Below are 20,029 nucleotides of genomic sequence, written 5' to 3' on the forward strand. Positions count from 1 at the left end.
TATGAGATTTGATTTAGATTGAGTCCCAAAGGAGTTATGCAGAAGCTTAACCATAAACTGTTACTGGTTAGGGGCTGCCTGCTCTCTCTCTCGCTCTCTCTCTCTCAAGATTCAAAATGGCTTTGTTGGCATGGTAAAAAGGATCTTAAATTTTTTTTACAAATACACATTAAAAAAGGTTAGATTATATCTGTAAGTATACTTAAAAGGTAAATAGATTCATGTCATTTTGTGCAATGTTATACAGTGTTTGGGTTATTTTCTGGTTGTGGTTCCGTTCCACTTGTCTTTTTCTCATAGAGTCTCTATTGTCTCACTCCGCGACTCTGGGAAAAAATCTGTATGTATGTTGCTGATTATTTTAACAGCAAATTTGTTGTTAGTGTACATTTTCGCCAATGCTGCATTGATTCAGCTGAGTAAAAGCCCCTCTCAAAAGCTTTTTTTATTTGTGAGAAGAGATCAGCACAATTGCATTTAAAAGGACACATCCAAAAATGGCAAATTGTGACAATTATATAACATGATATAATAAATTATCTATGTAGTATTAAAGCTAAAACTTCACATATGTACTCTGGGGACACCAAAGATTCTTAAAAAAAGTCTTGTGAAATGTCCTCTTTAATAGTTGACCCTAGGGTAGATGTTGTGCTGTTTTCTATCATTGAGCTATAGGTGTTTCTATGAATCTCCTCGCAATCTGGTATTTTTAATTTACTTATCTGTATATCGCTGTTTTCACGGTCCTAAAAACAGGCTGATGTCTTCCTTGTTCTACGAAGTCCCTCCTTCAGAAATACATGATGAGTTTTGATTGTGTAGCTGGTATAGTGTATAGTTGAACATTGAGCTTTATAATTTTGCAGGCTTTATTTATGCTCTAACACGGGTCTCAAACTGGCTTGAGGCCATTTCTGAGATTGACATTTCATTGGAGGGCCGCAGAGCTATTTTAAGGTTAAAAAAAGTACAATATTTCTGTAAATGTACTGTTTGAATTCAATTATTTCATGTATATTAATACTTGAAAATATATAAGCAGTGGTTTTTATCTGTTTAATATACATTATTTTATAGAGTAAGTAAATCATTTTTTTAACCTTATCTTTAATAACTAAGGCCTATTAAAACCTTGCAATAAACTAACAAATTACATTTCTGTATACATTTATAAACTATTCTAAAAAAAATTACCATCAGTGAGTGTTTCTGTTTTGATTTATTTTCAATGTTGACATTTGAAATCACCTAAACATACACACCCCTACCCCAATAGGAGCTGGACCTTCTTTTGTTAGACCCGCCCCACACATACCCAACCCCGGCAAGGATGTCGGTTAGTAGACACGCCCCTTACTGCTGATTGGCTACAAGTGTGTTTGGGTAGTCGGCCCGACTCCTTTTTCCTAAGCGTTTTCAAACATTGTGCACTCCGCCTTTAAGCTAATCCCTGTCCGGAAAACCACCCAAATATTCTGATGACATAATCAGTCAGTCTTTGAATATAAATGTTTGAAACAGAAGTCTTTAATATATTCTGCACTCTCCTTTAAAGTCTTGACATTTTTCGCAGTCCTTTTAGCTTGTATGACTGTTGTAGGATGACTCCATCAGTAGGTCTGAACTTCTTGCTGTGTCACCTCCAGAAGGATTTGCAGCTGTAGGCTAAAATAGTCTAGAGAAGAAGAAAGTAAGATTAGGTCAGTGACTCGAGCCTTGCCGGCTGATGCCAAAATATTTATACTATAAAAGCATAAGATGCATATATCAGCCATTAATCGGTATCGGATGATAAAAGCAGGGTTATGCTCTGCTATCGGTTGGTAGTTTAAAAACAGCCAGTACCATGTAGTATCAGTGCATCTTTAGTTTTAACACATATTAATAAGTTCTAAACCTGTATGAATTTCTTTTTCTGATGAACCCAAAAGAAGATATTTTGATAAATAATGGTAACCAGACAGCTGATTGTAATCATCAACTTCCATAGTAGGAAAAACAAATATGATGGAATTCAATATCGTCAACTGTGTGCTTACCATCATTTGTTGCAATACTTCTATAATATTTATTTTCCTACTATGGAAGTCAATGGTTACAATCAGCAGTGTGCTTACCATATTATCAAAATATCTTCTTTTGTGTTCATCAGAAAAAAGAAATTCATACATGAGGATGAGAAAATTATGACAGAATTTTTGGGTGAACCATCCCTTTAACTCCAATATGAATGATATGAAGTTAACCCATTATTCAATGCATTTAAGTGCGTTGCTTTCATTTATAGTGCTAACAACAACAAACACTCACTGAAGGTTTTTTTCCAGCGGTTAGGAATACACGATGTCTTCATTGTAAGGTAATACAAGGGTACAACTGCGAGGGTTAGGCCACAGCTCAACCCCGTATTCCAGGGATCAGAATACAAAGACAAACCCACAATGAAGAAACACACCAGGGTGAAGATCACGGCAATTACCAGAGGAACCTAAACAGATATTCAGTTCCAAGATTTAAGAATCATGTAAACTTAACTTAGTTTAAATATTAATGATTAATTTATTCAGTCCTATTAATGAACCTTTAATGGCCTTGGATGTTCTGGGAATCTGTATCGGTGGATGAGCATCCCCAGGGTTGCCAGTGCGATGAAAAACCAACGTGAGAAAGATGCAAAATTGATCAGTTCATAGATCTCTCCTCTTGCTATCATAATGATCACCAGAGGATACTGCAAACACCAGGAGAAAAATCTGATAAGACAGAGGAATGGGACATGGGTGGATAAATGGGTGAATGCATGTGATTGTACCAGAAACAATATAGCAGGTAGCGGTGTCTGTCGGCGAATATGGATCATGGAGAAGATGCCTGGCATGTGACCCTCTCTGGCTCCCACAAATATCATCCTAAAGAAATGAAATAAGCTAAAAGTCACTAACCAAGAGCATTGCAAACAAAACTTACTTCTTCTGTCTTACTTCTGGGAATGGCAGAAGAATTCCAAGAAATTAAAGTTTTGGGTATTGGTGACAGCCTGTGGGACCTTTACCTGGTTGAACCAAAAAATCCTCCATTTAAAGCTCCAAGACAAGAAACTGCGACCAGTACGGGCATGGCCGGTGCCAAACCCTGGAGAGCACGACCGGCAAATGTCTGCAAGAAATGCATTTACATAATCATCATCACATATACACCCCAAACCTAATCCTATGATTTAGTGAAACCCCAGTGTCTGCAATCCACCACTGACCACTGCCACAGCATCTGACATCAGGAGCTCATCTGCTGTCATCATGGTGTAGTAAGCCACATTCACCAGCACATAACACACAGTAACCGTAACCATGGAGAAAATGATGGCCAATGGAAGAGTTCTAACAAGAACATCTGTCACGGCCAGGGGCTGGCTACTAAACCTAACGCCACGCCCCTTCTCAACTTCCACCTCGAGGAGGTCCCCAAAGCCAAACCCAATGACCAAACAACACGAGAGCAGGTAAGTATTAAAACAAACTTTATTTAAATATTTAAAATAACTGGGGGAATGGGGAAAGGGGCAATTAAAACTAGCTGCCTCTCTGCCTTCCAGGCAGACCACAGCACGGAAAAGTGGCAGAAGGGGGAAGAGGGCAACGGGGGTTCCAGGGGCTGGTGACCAAGATATAAGGGGAGAGGGGACAGGGGACACAGGCTCCTGCCAACTCCGCTATCCGTGGCGCCCTCCTCTTCTCTCCTGGAGGCAAAGACAAAATAGTGTGAACTTGGGGCGTTATCTCTCCTTCTAACTGCGGTACCTGTGTCACGTTGGCCGATACTTCACTTCTCACTCCACTTTGTGTTTCTTTCCACAGATTTCGACTGGGACGTAGAGGCTCGCGTAACCTGGACTAGGATCGTCCTCACCGGTCGGTTTGCTGTTAGCTCTTGGTAAGTATGGTTCTTTCCCACAGGTCACTCTCCGGACATTCACTCCCGTCTCTTTTCTCCCTTTACAGACAGCTTGGACACGACAACACAGTTAGTGTAACTTGGGTACTTCTCACCTCTCTGCTGCTTCCAGCTCGGGGCGTGTAGGACTGTCCACAGTTTGTTCTACTGACGTTCACTCTCGTTCTCTCTTCCTTTACAGGCAGCTTGGACACAATAACACAGTTAGTGCAACTTGGATGCTTCTCACCTTTCTGCTGTTTACAGCTCGGGGCATGTGTGACTGTTCACAGTTCGTTCTACTGACGTTCACTCTCGTTCTCTCTTCCTTTACAGGCAGCTTGGACCCAATAACACAGTTAGTGCAACTTGGATACTTCTCACCTCTCTGCTGTTTACAGCTCGGGCAGGTATGACTGTTCACAGTTCGTTCTACTGACGTTCACTCTCGTTCTCTCTTCCTTTACAGGCAGCTTGGACACAATAACACAGTTAGTGCAACTTGGATACTTCTCACCTCTCTGCTGTTTACAGCTCGGGGCATGTATGACTGTTCACAGTTCGTTCTACTGACATTCACTCTCGTTCTCTCTTCCTTTACAGGCAGCTTGGACACAATAACACAGTTAGTGCAACTTGGATACTTCTCACCTCTCTGCGGTTGACAGCTCGGGGCAGGTATGACTGTTCTCAGTTCGTTGTACGGCGTTCTGTTCGACAATATACGAGGGCGGGCTTACGACAGCTGACCTGCACAGAAAGGCAACGACGATTGTTTTCCTAGGGGTCGCCGGGGGCAAAAACCCTCTCGGCGGATGCACTGATCAGCAGGGGGCGAACTGTCACACCGTCTCACCGGGCCGAGCGCTGCCCTATCCTCAATGCCCGTAGGCCGATCGAATACCGGACAGGGGCGCCCCTTTGTAGAGGCCACGGGGCGGCGGAACTACTTCGCCTCTCGCTCTGCCACAAGATAGAACACACAGGTAAAATAGCAATATACAGGTTCGAGGTAGTACTCACACATGCACTGCCAGCTTCCAAGTCTTCACCGCCACACTCTGTAACTGTCGACACACAGGCGGGGCGCCTTCCAAAACCCACGCCGTCACTTTACACTTGAATCGCACCCAGCACACAATAATTAAGGTTACTCACAACCGTCAGCCTCTCCGTCTCCTCCTCAGTAGAAGGATGATGCGGGGTACGTCTGACAAGACACACAGCACTTGCACAGCAACCCACAGCAAATACACAGCACCACTTCAACGTGAAAGGTTTTTCAAAATGACATAGCCTCACCCACCACACTACAAGTGTACACACAAGACGTCCGACGTCCTCCACTTCACTAAGGTCGGATGGGGGCGATGGTACTACGGTCGGAGCTTTTGGTTCTGCTGCTACGGCTGCTCAATCCACTTATTCCTGCGGCTCACCTACCACGCTAGATCAGGGGTAGGGCCGCCTTCCTGGAGGCGTTCGATAATACACAGGTTAGTAGTTATGTTTCAGTTAAATCCAGAGCCAATACTCACAGCGGTCCTCCTGGAAAATAGTTTACAAACTGCTTCGTTTCCTTCCTCCTTGGTTACTCCAAGCGTGTCACAATCTCGTGTTTGCTCCTACCCACAGGGCTTCCTCTTACGATAGCATCCACTGAGAACTACGAGAGAGAAAGAGAGAAAGTGCAACCAACTGCCAACGTGTACCGGACGAGCACAGCTCCGTACCTCAACTCACACACTAGACACCCAAACTGTGATTTACACTGGTCTAAAATACTCCTCTGTGTGCTGTAATCCTCCAATCAACCGGCGTTTCTCTTAAACGCCCACAGCTGCACTCTATTTCGCTGATTACAGCCCTCGTGATGCTACCGGATGTCCGGTGTTTCCTCTTCCCGGTCTGGGCGGAAACATCCGGGCGGAACCAAAGTTTCCCGACTTTCGGTTCCGCCCAAAAGATCGTCACCTTGTGACATCCTCCCCCGCCAATGCATTCTAGTCCCTAGAATGCCTCGGGGTTGTCCACTCACCGTAGCGGGCAGGGGGGTGGCCTCGGTTCTCCCGTTGGGAGCGTCTCACGGGTGAATCAGGTTCAGCTGGTTCGTGTGCCGGTTCTGGTTGTCCCGGGGGTTCGGCCGGCTCGGGTGCTAACTCTCGCTGCCTCTGGGCGGCCGGGGGTTCAGCTGGCTCAAGTGCCAACTCTTGCCCTCTCGGGGCAGCCGGGGGCAACGCCAACACGGGTCGGCCTGGTACCACAGCCCATCCTTCCATCCAGGGGACCGCCGGCACCGGCTCCACAGCCCTTTCCTCTGCGGCTTCGGGATAGTTGGGGCAGGGGCGAATCATGTTCCGGTGTACCACCCGCTCAGGGCCGGCCTTTCCTTCCGGCCGGATGGTGTACACCGGCTGTCCCGGTCTCTGCTGCCTACAAACTACATACGGGATGGTCTCCCAGCGGTCGCTTAACTTTCCCTTGCCTTGGCGCCTGTTGTCCCTCGCCAAGACCCGCTCTCCTGGTAGCAGGGGGGCGTCCCGGGCCGTCCGGTCATACAACCGTTTGTTCTTCTCTCCTGTTGTCCGTATTCTCTGCGATACCTGTTCATAGGCAAAGTGTAGCCGCTGGTGATGGCGTCCCACCCACTCGGTCACGCTTACTTCCTCCTGGCCGGCTACCACTCCTAAGACCAGGTCCGTGGGCATCCGCACATGTCTGCCGAACATCAGGTAAGTAGGGGCATACCCCGTCGTACTATGTACACTATTATTGTATGCCTGTAGTAGATTCGGTAAGGCACTCACCCAGTCGCTCTGCTGCCGTTGATCCAGGGTCCCCAGTAACCCCAACAGGGTCTGATTGAACCTCTCGCAGCTGCCGTTTCCCTGGGGGTGGTACGACGTCGTATGGGTCTTAGTACACCCATACAACTGGCACAACTCTCGGATTACCTTTGACTCGAAGTTGGCCCCTTGATCCGAGTGCAAGAACTCCGGGCATCCAAATGTCTGAAAGACGTTCCTCCAGAGGGCCATCGCGGTGGTATTAGCTGTCTGGTCGAGGGTGGGGACTGCCCATGCGTATTTGGTGAATAGGTCGGTGATTACCAAGATGTTTTGGTAGCGGTCTTGCGGCCGGCCCAGAGTCAGGAAGTCCATGGCCATAATGTGGAGGGGGGCTTTAGCCTGGATGGGCACCATCGGCGCTCGAGCCTCTCGCCGAGATTTGAACAGCATACACCTGGGACACGCCTGGATCAAACTACGAACCGTGGCTTCCAGCCCTGGCCAATAGAAAAATCTGCGCAGCAGTGATAGGGTCCTCTCTTGTCCCTGATGCCCCAGCTGATCATGGTAGGCCGAGACTAATGCTGTCGTCTGATCGGCGGGCACCACAATCTGGCGCACCTCCTCGCCCAATTTCGGGTCACTGACCTTTCTGCACAGCACTCCTTCCTGCAGTTCTAGCTTGTCCCACTGCCCCAGCAGTTTTCTCCCCGTCTCCGTCTGGGCTAGTCTTTCTGGCGACGTCGGTCGTCGCCCCTGCTCCACCCACGTCTTCACCTGACTCACATCCTGATCCCGGGCTTGCCTCTCCATCCATCGACAGGGGTCCCACCCCCAGTTCCCAGGGACGGCCTCTTGCTGCCCTCCTGGGGCATCCACAGCCCCTATCATATAATCCTCCCTCGGGCTGTTCTCCTCTCCTCTTCCCCGGCTCCCGGGGTCGTCCATCTCCGGCAGTCTCGAAAGGACATCAGCGTTTGTGTGCTCGCGCCCCGGTCGGTACTGCAAGTGGTAGTCGAAGTTGGCCAGCTGGGCTACCCACCGCTGCTCTACGGCCCCCAACTTCGCCGTCTGCAAATGCACCAGAGGGTTATTATCCGTAATTACCGTCACCTTGGCACCCCAAAGGTAGTCTTTAAACTTTTCACTTAGGGCCCACTTCAAGGCCAGCAACTCCAGTTTAAACGAGCTGTAATTTGCATCGTTTCTCTCCGCTGGGTGGAGGCTTCGGCTCGCATAGGCGATCACCCGCTCCCTTCCTTCATGTCGTTGGGCCAATACGGCCCCCAGCCCCAGGTTGCTTGCGTCTGTGTACAGAACAAAGGGTTTAGTAAAGTCTGCGTATGCCAAAATAGGTGCCTGTAACAGTTCCTGCTTTAGTTTCTGGAACGCAGCCTCACAAGGGTCGTCCCAGTTGATTGAGGGTGACCCACGTCCCCGGTTTCGCCCTGTACCAACCAACAGCTGGTTAAGAGGTTTAGCAATCTTTGAAAAGCCTTTGATGAATCGTCTGTAATACCCCACAAATCCCAGAAATGATCGTACCTGCCTTACGGTTTTGGGTGCAACCCAGTCTTTCACAACAGAGACCTTCCCGGGGTCCACGGACACCCCTGCGGCACTGACCACGTGACCCAGGAAATGAACTTCCCGCCTCAGCAGATGGCATTTATCAGGTTGCAGCTTTAGCCCGTACCTTTCCATAGCCTGAAAGACCTCTTCGAGGTGCTGAAGGTGGGAATCAAAATCTGGGGAATACACAATCACATCATCCAAATATACTAAAACTGACTTCATCAACTGACCTCCAAGACAGCGCTGCATCAGTCGCTGGAACGTGGCCGGAGCGTTACAAAGCCCGAAGGGCATCCGTTCCCACTCAAATAATCCAAACGGGGTCGTGAAGGCGGTCTTCTCTTGATCTGCCTTGGCCACCTGCACCTGCCAATACCCGCTGGCCAGATCCAGAGTGGAATACCATGCGGACTGCGTGAGGCTGGTAAGGGAGTCTTCGATCCGCGGTAGGGGAAAGGCGTCTTTCTTGGTTACCAGGTTAAGCTTACGGTAATCCACACAGAACCTCCAGGCCCCTGACTTCTTCTGTACAAGCACGATGGGGGCCGCCCACGGGCTACTGCTCTCCCGAACAATGCCCCGCTCCAACAGGCCCTGCAAGAGTGTGCGTACCTCTGTGTATAGGGTAGGTGGAATCGGCCGATATCTCTCTCTGCTCGGCCCGGCGTCCCCAGTCGGGATATGATGTTCCACCACTCTGGTGCACCCATAGTCTTCCTCATGACTTGCAAACACATGCTGCCATTTTCGAAGAAGCGCCTGGAGCTTCTGTGTCTGTACTGGTTCCAAATTTTTCCCTCGTAGCGACTCACCCTCAAGATGTTCCGGCACCTCACTCTGGCCGTTGCTCATGGGGGCATCCATCTGTGTCAGGGCCACCTCAATCACGGAGGGGCACACCTGACGGAAACTGACGTCTCTCTCCTCCCTCACCTGATGGGGCGCGACCGCCGTTAGTCGGGCCAGCCGTTGGTGTCGATGTAAGTGGACTGCATAGGGGTGTTCGTTTCGTACTTTCACGGGGACTCTCCCCTGGCGGACCGCCACTAGGCCCCGTGCTACCTCCACTTGAGGGCAGTCTGCATGAGGCTCGACCAATACCCACTCCTCCGGGTCGACTTCTCGAGGGGGCACTCTCGCCCACACAATAGCCTCACTTCTAGGGGGGATAGACAAAGCAAAACGACACATCACTCTTCCTACCTCTTCTCGGTCTCTACGGACCTGGGCCATCTGGACTCGACGACAGTCGGCAACTACACGCTCCCATTTGGGCCTCTCGGCAGGTGGAATCCTGGGGCCAGGCCTAGCCTGAAATAATTCTTCCCAACATTCAGAGAGGACATTCATGCCTAGTAGGGCTCGATGGGCACCCAAACACCTGTCTTCGACAATGATCACACCTTTTTGGGGGACTAACACCCCATGGACTTCCAAGTCCGTTAGTCGGTAACCGACATAAGGGATCTCCAGGCCATTTGCACCCCGCAACGTCAACCAGGGGGCCTCTGCCCCTTGTGCTCCTTTCTTCCCAAATATTTCTTGTGAAAGGCTTTCTGCAAACAACGTTACCTGAGAGCCCGTATCTACCAGGCATTGTACTGTCTTGCCACACACTTTTACCTCCGCTATTGGGCTATGCCCAATCATCTGGTGCCTGGGATTATTTCTTCTGGGGTCTTCCCGAGGGTTCCCGGCCACACGACCCACTGTGGCCGGCCGATCTAAAAACCCCCTTCCGATGCCCTACGAGGCCCACACTGGCGACTGATATGTCCTGGTTTACCACAGCGATTGCAAATAGGCCGCCCTTGGTCATCCCATTCAAAACGGGGCCGGTTAAAGCGGACTGGACGTCCGGGCGGCTCTCGGCCTCGCTCCGAGTATATTCGTTCTCGGGGGGCCGGCCTCGGTTCCTCCCGCGCCCTTCCTTGGCGCAACTCTCCCAGGAGAGCTTTAGACAGCTCCGATATCTGTTCCTGGACGTCTTTCAGCAATTCTGCCTTCAAGGCCTGCTTCCAATCCGCCCGCTCAGGTGGTGTGGGTGCCAATTCGCTTACCGCTGCGCATACTGGAGCCTCGCTGACTTCGACCTCGTCACCTTCCAAGGCCAATGCCTCTTTCCTAAGGTCTTCGAAGGTGAGCCCGGGGTCCCTCCGAAACTGGACCCGCAGGCTCTGTCTCACGGGGCCCTCCTTCATCCCCAGGAGGAACTGGTCACGTAGCAGGTTCTCCCCGTCTCCCAGCCCATGGTCGCGTCGGGCCTGTAATCGGGTAAACTGCTCTCGCAGCCTCAGGGCAAATGCTCTAATGGTTTGTCGGGGGCCTTGTTTAACGTAAAAAAATTGGGACCGAAGGACAGCTACAGGGGTGTGGTCACCATATTGTTCGGTGAGAAACTGGAATACGGTCTGGGCGGTGGCTCTAACTGCTTCAGGGGCGGCTTGCACTTCTCGCCGGGCTTCTCCCTCTAGGGAGTTTAACACAAACTGGAGCCGCTGGGCGGCGCTGAGGCCCTGCAGGTCAGCCAAATATTCTAGTTGGGCCTTCCACTCTGTCAGTCGGACCTCTGACTCCGCTCCTCCATACTTCTGCATCCATGGGCTACCCATGATGATGGACGTGGCACGGGGTGGGGCTGCGGGCCCCGCGTTGTCGGTCATTGGGCGACCCTGGTTACTCAACTCGAGGTGGAATCCTGCCGACTACGCCAAAATCTGTCACGGCCAGGGGCTGGCTACTAAACCTAACGCCACGCCCCTTCTCAACTTCCACCTCGAGGAGGTCCCCAAAGCCAAACCCAATGACCAAACAACACGAGAGCAGGTAAGTATTAAAACAAACTTTATTTAAATATTTAAAATAACTGGGGGAATGGGGAAAGGGGCAATTAAAACTAGCTGCCTCTCTGCCTTCCAGGCAGACCACAGCACGGAAAAGTGGCAGAAGGGGGAAGAGGGCAACGGGGGTTCCAGGGGCTGGTGACCAAGATATAAGGGGAGAGGGGACAGGGGACACAGGCTCCTGCCAACTCCGCTATCCGTGGCGCCCTCCTCTTCTCTCCTGGAGGCAAAGACAAAATAGTGTGAACTTGGGGCGTTATCTCTCCTTCTAACTGCGGTACCTGTGTCACGTTGGCCGATACTTCACTTCTCACTCCACTTTGTGTTTCTTTCCACAGATTTCGACTGGGACGTAGAGGCTCGCGTAACCTGGACTAGGATCGTCCTCACCGGTCGGTTTGCTGTTAGCTCTTGGTAAGTATGGTTCTTTCCCACAGGTCACTCTCCGGACATTCACTCCCGTCTCTTTTCTCCCTTTACAGACAGCTTGGACACGACAACACAGTTAGTGTAACTTGGGTACTTCTCACCTCTCTGCTGCTTCCAGCTCGGGGCGTGTAGGACTGTCCACAGTTTGTTCTACTGACGTTCACTCTCGTTCTCTCTTCCTTTACAGGCAGCTTGGACACAATAACACAGTTAGTGCAACTTGGATGCTTCTCACCTTTCTGCTGTTTACAGCTCGGGGCATGTGTGACTGTTCACAGTTCGTTCTACTGACGTTCACTCTCGTTCTCTCTTCCTTTACAGGCAGCTTGGACCCAATAACACAGTTAGTGCAACTTGGATACTTCTCACCTCTCTGCTGTTTACAGCTCGGGCAGGTATGACTGTTCACAGTTCGTTCTACTGACGTTCACTCTCGTTCTCTCTTCCTTTACAGGCAGCTTGGACACAATAACACAGTTAGTGCAACTTGGATACTTCTCACCTCTCTGCTGTTTACAGCTCGGGGCATGTATGACTGTTCACAGTTCGTTCTACTGACATTCACTCTCGTTCTCTCTTCCTTTACAGGCAGCTTGGACACAATAACACAGTTAGTGCAACTTGGATACTTCTCACCTCTCTGCGGTTGACAGCTCGGGGCAGGTATGACTGTTCTCAGTTCGTTGTACGGCGTTCTGTTCGACAATATACGAGGGCGGGCTTACGACAGCTGACCTGCACAGAAAGGCAACGACGATTGTTTTCCTAGGGGTCGCCGGGGGCAAAAACCCTCTCGGCGGATGCACTGATCAGCAGGGGGCGAACTGTCACACCGTCTCACCGGGCCGAGCGCTGCCCTATCCTCAATGCCCGTAGGCCGATCGAATACCGGACAGGGGCGCCCCTTTGTAGAGGCCACGGGGCGGCGGAACTACTTCGCCTCTCGCTCTGCCACAAGATAGAACACACAGGTAAAATAGCAATATACAGGTTCGAGGTAGTACTCACACATGCACTGCCAGCTTCCAAGTCTTCACCGCCACACTCTGTAACTGTCGACACACAGGCGGGGCGCCTTCCAAAACCCACGCCGTCACTTTACACTTGAATCGCACCCAGCACACAATAATTAAGGTTACTCACAACCGTCAGCCTCTCCGTCTCCTCCTCAGTAGAAGGATGATGCGGGGTACGTCTGACAAGACACACAGCACTTGCACAGCAACCCACAGCAAATACACAGCACCACTTCAACGTGAAAGGTTTTTCAAAATGACATAGCCTCACCCACCACACTACAAGTGTACACACAAGACGTCCGACGTCCTCCACTTCACTAAGGTCGGATGGGGGCGATGGTACTACGGTCGGAGCTTTTGGTTCTGCTGCTACGGCTGCTCAATCCACTTATTCCTGCGGCTCACCTACCACGCTAGATCAGGGGTAGGGCCGCCTTCCTGGAGGCGTTCGATAATACACAGGTTAGTAGTTATGTTTCAGTTAAATCCAGAGCCAATACTCACAGCGGTCCTCCTGGAAAATAGTTTACAAACTGCTTCGTTTCCTTCCTCCTTGGTTACTCCAAGCGTGTCACAATCTCGTGTTTGCTCCTACCCACAGGGCTTCCTCTTACGATAGCATCCACTGAGAACTACGAGAGAGAAAGAGAGAAAGTGCAACCAACTGCCAACGTGTACCGGACGAGCACAGCTCCGTACCTCAACTCACACACTAGACACCCAAACTGTGATTTACACTGGTCTAAAATACTCCTCTGTGTGCTGTAATCCTCCAATCAACCGGCGTTTCTCTTAAACGCCCACAGCTGCACTCTATTTCGCTGATTACAGCCCTCGTGATGCTACCGGATGTCCGGTGTTTCCTCTTCCCGGTCTGGGCGGAAACATCCGGGCGGAACCAAAGTTTCCCGACTTTCGGTTCCGCCCAAAAGATCGTCACCTTGTGACACATACAAGAGCAAAAACATTTGAGAAAATTTCATGACTTTTAAAGCAACACTATGTAGTTTCCATGTAAAAATGACTTACAGCTCCCCCATGTGGTTGAAATGCGCAACAGTGCCTGGTATCAGACACTCTTCTGCAGGCAGGGGAGGGGCGGGGCTGTGTTTCCTACCCTCCACCGCCACTTTCAGAGTGTGCTTGTAGCAGCTAGGAGGCTGCTCAGGTTGCAGCAACAGTACAATTTGTCCAGTTACAAGTTGTTCTATCACTGAAATAATTTTAGAGACATTATTTAAAGGTAAAAAAAACTACATAGTGTTGCTTTAAGAATAACTAATATCATGCTGCAAAGCTGTTTTAAATACCTGTTGGGGTTAATGATCTCTTCAGTTACGAAGTTTAAATAAAACCTGTGAACAAAAATAAAAACAATTAAGTAGATGTTTTAAACCCTTTCCTCTGGATTTAAATATGTCACAGTTCATACCAACCATCCACCATATGCATATAATCCAGAAAAAAAAGCCAGCGGAAGTTTGGTCACCGATAAAGATTTAGAGTCAAATGCATCCTGGAAATTTGCAGTTTTGCCTGTAACAAATAATGAAAACATCAAGTTAATTTCCTGCTTATGAAAGACCCTGAATTGAATTCTTATGGCTCAATGGGTGAAGCATTAGGTTAGCAATGCAAACGTCATGGGTTTAAACCCTAAGAACACACATACTGATAAAATAAATCGATTGAACCATTTACAATTATGCATTTGGTAGTTCCCTGGGTTCAACCCATGACTTTTTCCACTGCTAACACAATGCTGAGCTACACAGGATCATCTGCCAGGTGCGTAAATGTAATGTACTGCCTTAGATTAAACAGTATGATTCAATATGATTCTCACCATTAACCAAAGCCATGATTCCTGGAATGATGATCAGAATCAAAGCGAACAGCTTGATGACCGTCAGCGTCACCTGCGTACGAGCAACTAAAGACACACTCCAGCAGTTTACTACCACCACGAATGCTGTATAATAAGAAAAGTTTGCATCAAGTTTTAAACCAATAAAAAAAGTTTATTCAACTTAAAGAGTTTATGTAGGTTCAATGATTTCCACAAACTCAAATAAAATGAGTCAAAGAACTTTGCCAGCTCAAAATTTTTATTTATATCTTTAAACGGAGTAATTTCGATACAATAGACTCATTTTAAACACTGCAAATAGAGGGTATGGATGTGATGTCACCTTTGGAGAAAGTGACTGCGGTTACACCCAATGAGTGGCAAAAGAAAGAGCGGCAGAATTAGCACACAGTGTGAAATCAGCGAAAACACTGTGAAAATGCGTCAAAATGGGAAACAGCTGTTGTGCGATAGACTGTACTAACAGATTAACAAGAATTCAGAGCTATTGTTTTACAGACTGACAAAAAACAACGAATGGAGAAGTAAATGGATCGTTCATGCCAACGTCCACAGAACACAGGTGGGTTGATAAGTTGCTAGGGTCACTATCAAGCAGAGGTTTTACTTTCTACTTAAAAGTATTTTTTCAAGTATTTGTATTTTATTTGTGTTTGTTTTTGAAAAACATACATTCCAAAGCATATCATCATAATTTTTACTCTATTACATTTCTTAAATGCAAGTTTTTCTTTTACATTTAATATTTAAGTAGTAGTACATTAACATACTTTTACTCAAGTAAAAGTACACAATTTTAATGTAATTAGGTATTAAATAATTTTTAATATGCAATATTTAAGAATACACAGTATGATAATATGCTTTAGAGCAGTGTTTCCCAATCCTGGTCCTCGAGGACCCTCTCCCAGAATGTTTTAGATGTCTCCTTATTGAACACCTGAGATGCTTGGAAAATGTAACTAATGTAACTAAGCACTGTCCACCTCTGCTATCAAGTCCAACTAAATTTAATTTAAGCTGATAATAGTCAGTTTTACTGCCACTATGAAAACCAGCCATTTTGTTGAACTTTTTTTTTATTCTTTTCAAAAAATTTGTTGAAAGTTTGCCACTCAACATGGCGAGTTCCAGCGTGGTCACATGGAAAAGTGATGTCAATTCATACCCTTTATAATTACAAACTTGTGGTGGTTGTGATGAAAGGTCTTGAGAGTGCTCTTTGCTTTTACCCATTATGAGATGTTTCTTATGTAACACCTTGGTAACGAAAAGCATTTTTATAGCTCATCAATTTACTAACCCAGCTGGTAATAATTTGCACAAACAGGAATGTAATTACTTTCTAAATACTTATGGATTTCAGCTGGTTCCTTGCTTGGTAGCTTTTTCTTTACGTGTTCAATAGTTTTTCCTGTGTCATTCAACTTTATTGCACATAACTTTATTTATGGACTTTAAAGGCGCTGTGTAGGCCTGTTAAACATTGAAGCTAAACTTAAGCTAAACTTTGAAGGACAGTGGCCCTTGAGAACCAGGAATGCCCACACCTGTACTAGGTAGTGGTTTCCCGGACAGGGGGTAGCTTAAGCCAGGACTAGGCCTTAGTATAATTTGGAATTAATGAGTGAGGTCACCGCGTGTAACTCTACAGAGACAGACAGTAGACAGAAATGACACAGGCAATCACCATCAGCTAAAATGCTAATGACATTCATTGTTATAAAAACAAACACACATGTAAACACTATGGCAATATATCGCCTCTCTCTCTCTCTCTCCCCCCAAAAAAAGTACCCAGGTCATGTTCACTTATCGTGCGATAAGTCGATATAGCCATTATTGCGACAGCCGGGGTGCATGATCTCTAAAAGCCAATGTTGATATTTCAAATTACCTAAACAAACACATCCCTACCGCAACAGAATCTGGACCTTCTTTTGATAGACCCGCCCCATACATACGCAACCCAGGCTACGATGTCGCTTAGTAGACACGCCCCTTACTGCTGATTGGCTACAAGTGTGATTTGGTACTCGGCCTGACTCCCTTTTCCAAAGTGTTTTTCAAGAATCATGCACCCTGCCTTTAATGCTGTTAATTCTTTATATCTGTTGATTACTTGAGGTAATACTGATGTCTGGTGAAATCGTTATGTGAAAAACCTCATTGGAAAAAATGTTGACACGTTCAATACTTATTTCCCCACTAAACACTACTTTAACATTACTATACTTAGTTTTAAGTATAGTGTATTTTAATATGAAATACAATGAAATATAAACTTTTAAGTTTGGATTAATTGTAATTTAAAAATATTATTTGCTTAAAACTTTTGATTCGGTTTACTTATATCTTTATAGGTAATTGGTTTCCACAAACTTTTTGAGTACTCTGAATTTTCGGGTTTTACAGTGTATGGTAGACTCTCAGGGGTGGTTTAAACCAGGACAAGGCCTTAGTTAAATTAGGATATTTAAGTCATTTTTAAAAGCATAATTTATAAATAAACACTATTGATGTGCATCTTAAGACACTTGCACTGATATATTTTAAGATATATCAGAGCAAGTTGTTTTTGATCAAGACAACACTAAAATTTAAGTTTGTTCTAGGAATAGGCTTAAGCTCTGCCTGGGAAACTGCCCCTTAAAGTCCAGCCTTACTGATGCATTGGTCTGAAAAATCAACTTACAGACTGCAAAGATGCTGACGAGTTTGACCAGAACGGTCAGAGCCGCACAAGGAATGAAAAACGGCTCGACTACATAACGTCCGAATGCTAGAGACATGTAGGAGCTCACCGCAGGTCTGAAACCAAATGTGGTAAGTGTGTGGTTTCACATAACAAATTCAGCAAACACAACAAAATGCAAAGACAGTGTACGCACACCTGATTAATAGGTATTCAGTCCAAAGCCGCAGAAAGGCAGGCAGAGGACCCAGGGTCTCCAACAGGTAGGTGTAGTGACCCCCCGACTTCGTAAAGGTTGTGCCCAGTTCAGCATAGCACAGAGCACCTGGACAAGAACACCGGAGAGACCTCAGACACAAACCAATGAGGTGACATTTTAAGCAGTAGCATATTAAGAAGTGAATTTCACAATAGTTGAATATTTACACACAGTACAAAAGCTTTCACTAGGGCAGAACCATTTAAAAAGCCCCCAATATGTAACATATAGGTATGGATATGTATAGGCTTGGCACCAATATGTGCTCACACTAAAATGAGAGCTTTTGTACTTTTTCTAAGAGTGTGGGTACAAGCACTGAAGACATCACTCACCAAACAGAGACAGAACCCCACACAGAATCCAGACAATAAGAGAGACTCCAACACTGCCCGAATTCATCAAAACACCTTTAGGAGCGATGAAGATCCCACTGCCAATCACAGTGCCAATGATAAAAGAAATGGACGGCAGCAGACCTATACTCCTCCTCAGATGAACCGCTTCATCTTTTGTCTTCTCTGTCCCTTCATCTGTCAACTGCTCAGCTTTGGGCTGTCGTCTGGAGACCTCCATTCTTCAGCGGTCAATTCAGTTCTTTGCAGAGCATACACACATTTGCATGAGCTCCAAATATATTCTCAATGACTTGAAATCTGTCAATAGAGAGGCTTATGATTTAGAAACATGTAAAACAAAGAAACATTGGCCCGGTTTCAGAGACAATGCTTAAATCAGTGGTTATCAAACTTTTTGGTTTGTCTAGGGTGCATCCTTTTGTCCCCACGAAAATGTATGTCATAAAACAATCTCAAACTTAGAATTTGAATAAAACAAAACATATTTAATGATCCAATGAAGTGCTGTTGGTTAGTAGCCTAATTGTTCTGAGGTTTAATTACGCAGAATTTATGATAAATTCATATACCTTATAAAATGTCATAAAACTGGGGCCCCTCTGGCACCAAGAGAATCCCGCCCTCTACCTTGAGAACCGCCCGGCTGAAGGTGTACTAGGGATGTCTGCGTATCCGCGCCGTCCGCATGAGGTCATTTTTTTATCATCAGGAGGGTCTGAGGGCATCCGCGCACTGCCCAAAATTTGACCGTCCACGTACGACAACGCATGCGCGTGAAAATGTTGAGACAGGAAACTACACTACAAACAATTACACAAAGGCAATAGCCAGCATTTGCACACACACCATTGTCTTTTCTTCATTTATTTGTGCAGCAGGCTTCGCACACTCTACCAACCCAGAAGTCCTTGCGAAAGAGTTCACACTGATGGGGAACTTCTCTTCCCATTTCTGGCGTGAAGCTCCAGTCTGTCCCAAAATACAACTTCGGTGCACCCTCTTGGACTCGCGTCAAGGGTCCCTAGGGTCTGCACTACATGATGTCATCAAAGTGTGGACTATGAGGAAGTCCACAAGTCCGGAGTGTGCCATTTGGGACAGGGCAATAGTCGCCAGCTATTGAAAGTTATCAAGGGGACTATTTTCAGCCCTGCGTAAAATCACTGCACCTACTGCAGCCATCTTACAGCAGCAAAGTCCTTGATTATTACACCAGAATGAGAGTATAGTTCATAGCCCTATCAGCCTAGAAAATCGCAACTTTTAATTTTCTGTCGGTCTTAGTACACGATGTAACTACAGAAGAGACAAGTTTTGAATAGGAAAAATATCGAAACTCTTTGGTCATTTTTGAGCGTGATGCTAATGGACTAATCAGATTCAATGGTTTGTGCTAAGCTATGCTAAAAGTGGTACAGCCAGCCCCGCAGATCAGCTGAATGGATTCCAAACTGGTAAAACTCAATTGTTTAACTGGGGAGCTGGAAAATGAGCCTTTTTTTTAAAAAAAGCGGAGTGTACCTTTAAGTAGCATTTATAAATATTACTTAGAATAAAGATGGCGGGTGTGCATCTTGAGAAATATATTTTAAGATATGTCAGGGCTAAATTTTATCAGTTAAGACAGCTCAAAGCATTTTAGTCTGGAACTAGATTTATGCCTTGTCTTTAAAAACCTGGCCATTATGATATCAAATAAATAAGAAATATTTTGGATTCTGCATTGTTTTTAGATTACTAATCCAATACACAGCAAATTTAGCAGAGTTAAAATTACGGTGTTAATGGAAAATTACTGTGTTAATAAATCCAATATACAAATCTATGACGTTGACTCCTTTGTATGAAAGGTCAGATTTTATTGCTGTTAGGAAGGGCATAAAAACAGGTCTGAAATAAATTTAAATTTTTCATTTAAAGAGCATTTACTATCCTCATGTTTATTTATATCATGTTAATTGATATGTTAATTTTATATCAAACACTGTTAACATAAGTTAATGCAGTAAACTAACATGAACAAACACTAATGTTGTTTATTATTGTTAGTACATTGTTAAAACGGTTGTGTTAAAAAACCCAAACAGGAATTAGACTAGTCCTACTGGGATATACTATGGGATAGACTAAAAAAAAATGTAAGAGCTGTCCAAACTGAAAACAACTTGCACTGACATATCTTAATACATCAGTACTCTTTGTTTTGCGTCAAATTGCACACAAGTAAGTTTTAGTAAGGCATGTTTTTTAAAACTAGT

General features: G+C 46.2%; 1 protein-coding gene across 9 annotated transcripts in view; it reads right to left on the reverse strand.

The window, feature by feature from the left end:
• Positions 1 to 1,126: 1,126 nt before the first annotated feature.
• The window catches only part of LOC135746992 (cystine/glutamate transporter-like), a 33,895-nt gene continuing 14,992 nt past the window's right edge, over positions 1,127 to 20,029 (reverse strand). For 5 of the 9 annotated variants that reach the window (XM_065265653.2, XM_065265647.2, XM_065265650.2 and 2 more), the window contains 12 exons: positions 17,748 to 18,068; positions 17,352 to 17,478; positions 17,154 to 17,269; positions 14,435 to 14,560; positions 14,025 to 14,124; positions 13,899 to 13,943; positions 3,257 to 3,380; positions 3,056 to 3,159; positions 2,816 to 2,912; positions 2,585 to 2,734; positions 2,314 to 2,491; positions 1,127 to 1,678 (listed from right to left, as the gene is read on the reverse strand). In XM_065265653.2, coding sequence (XP_065121725.1) covers positions 1,614 to 1,678; positions 2,314 to 2,491; positions 2,585 to 2,734; positions 2,816 to 2,912; positions 3,056 to 3,159; positions 3,257 to 3,380; positions 13,899 to 13,943; positions 14,025 to 14,124; positions 14,435 to 14,560; positions 17,154 to 17,269; positions 17,352 to 17,478; positions 17,748 to 17,988 — 1,473 coding nt within the window. In that variant the 5' untranslated portion in view covers positions 17,989 to 18,068 and the 3' untranslated portion in view covers positions 1,127 to 1,613. The remainder of the gene's footprint in view (positions 1,679 to 2,313; positions 2,492 to 2,584; positions 2,735 to 2,815; positions 2,913 to 3,055; positions 3,160 to 3,256; positions 3,381 to 13,898; positions 13,944 to 14,024; positions 14,125 to 14,434; positions 14,561 to 17,153; positions 17,270 to 17,351; positions 17,479 to 17,747; positions 18,069 to 20,029) is intronic. The other 4 variants (XM_065265652.2, XM_065265654.2, XM_065265656.2 and 1 more) reach the window with 1 other exon arrangement.

This window comes from Paramisgurnus dabryanus, chromosome 1, assembly GCF_030506205.2.
Source record: "Paramisgurnus dabryanus chromosome 1, PD_genome_1.1, whole genome shotgun sequence".
NCBI lineage: Eukaryota > Metazoa > Chordata > Actinopteri > Cypriniformes > Cobitidae > Paramisgurnus > Paramisgurnus dabryanus.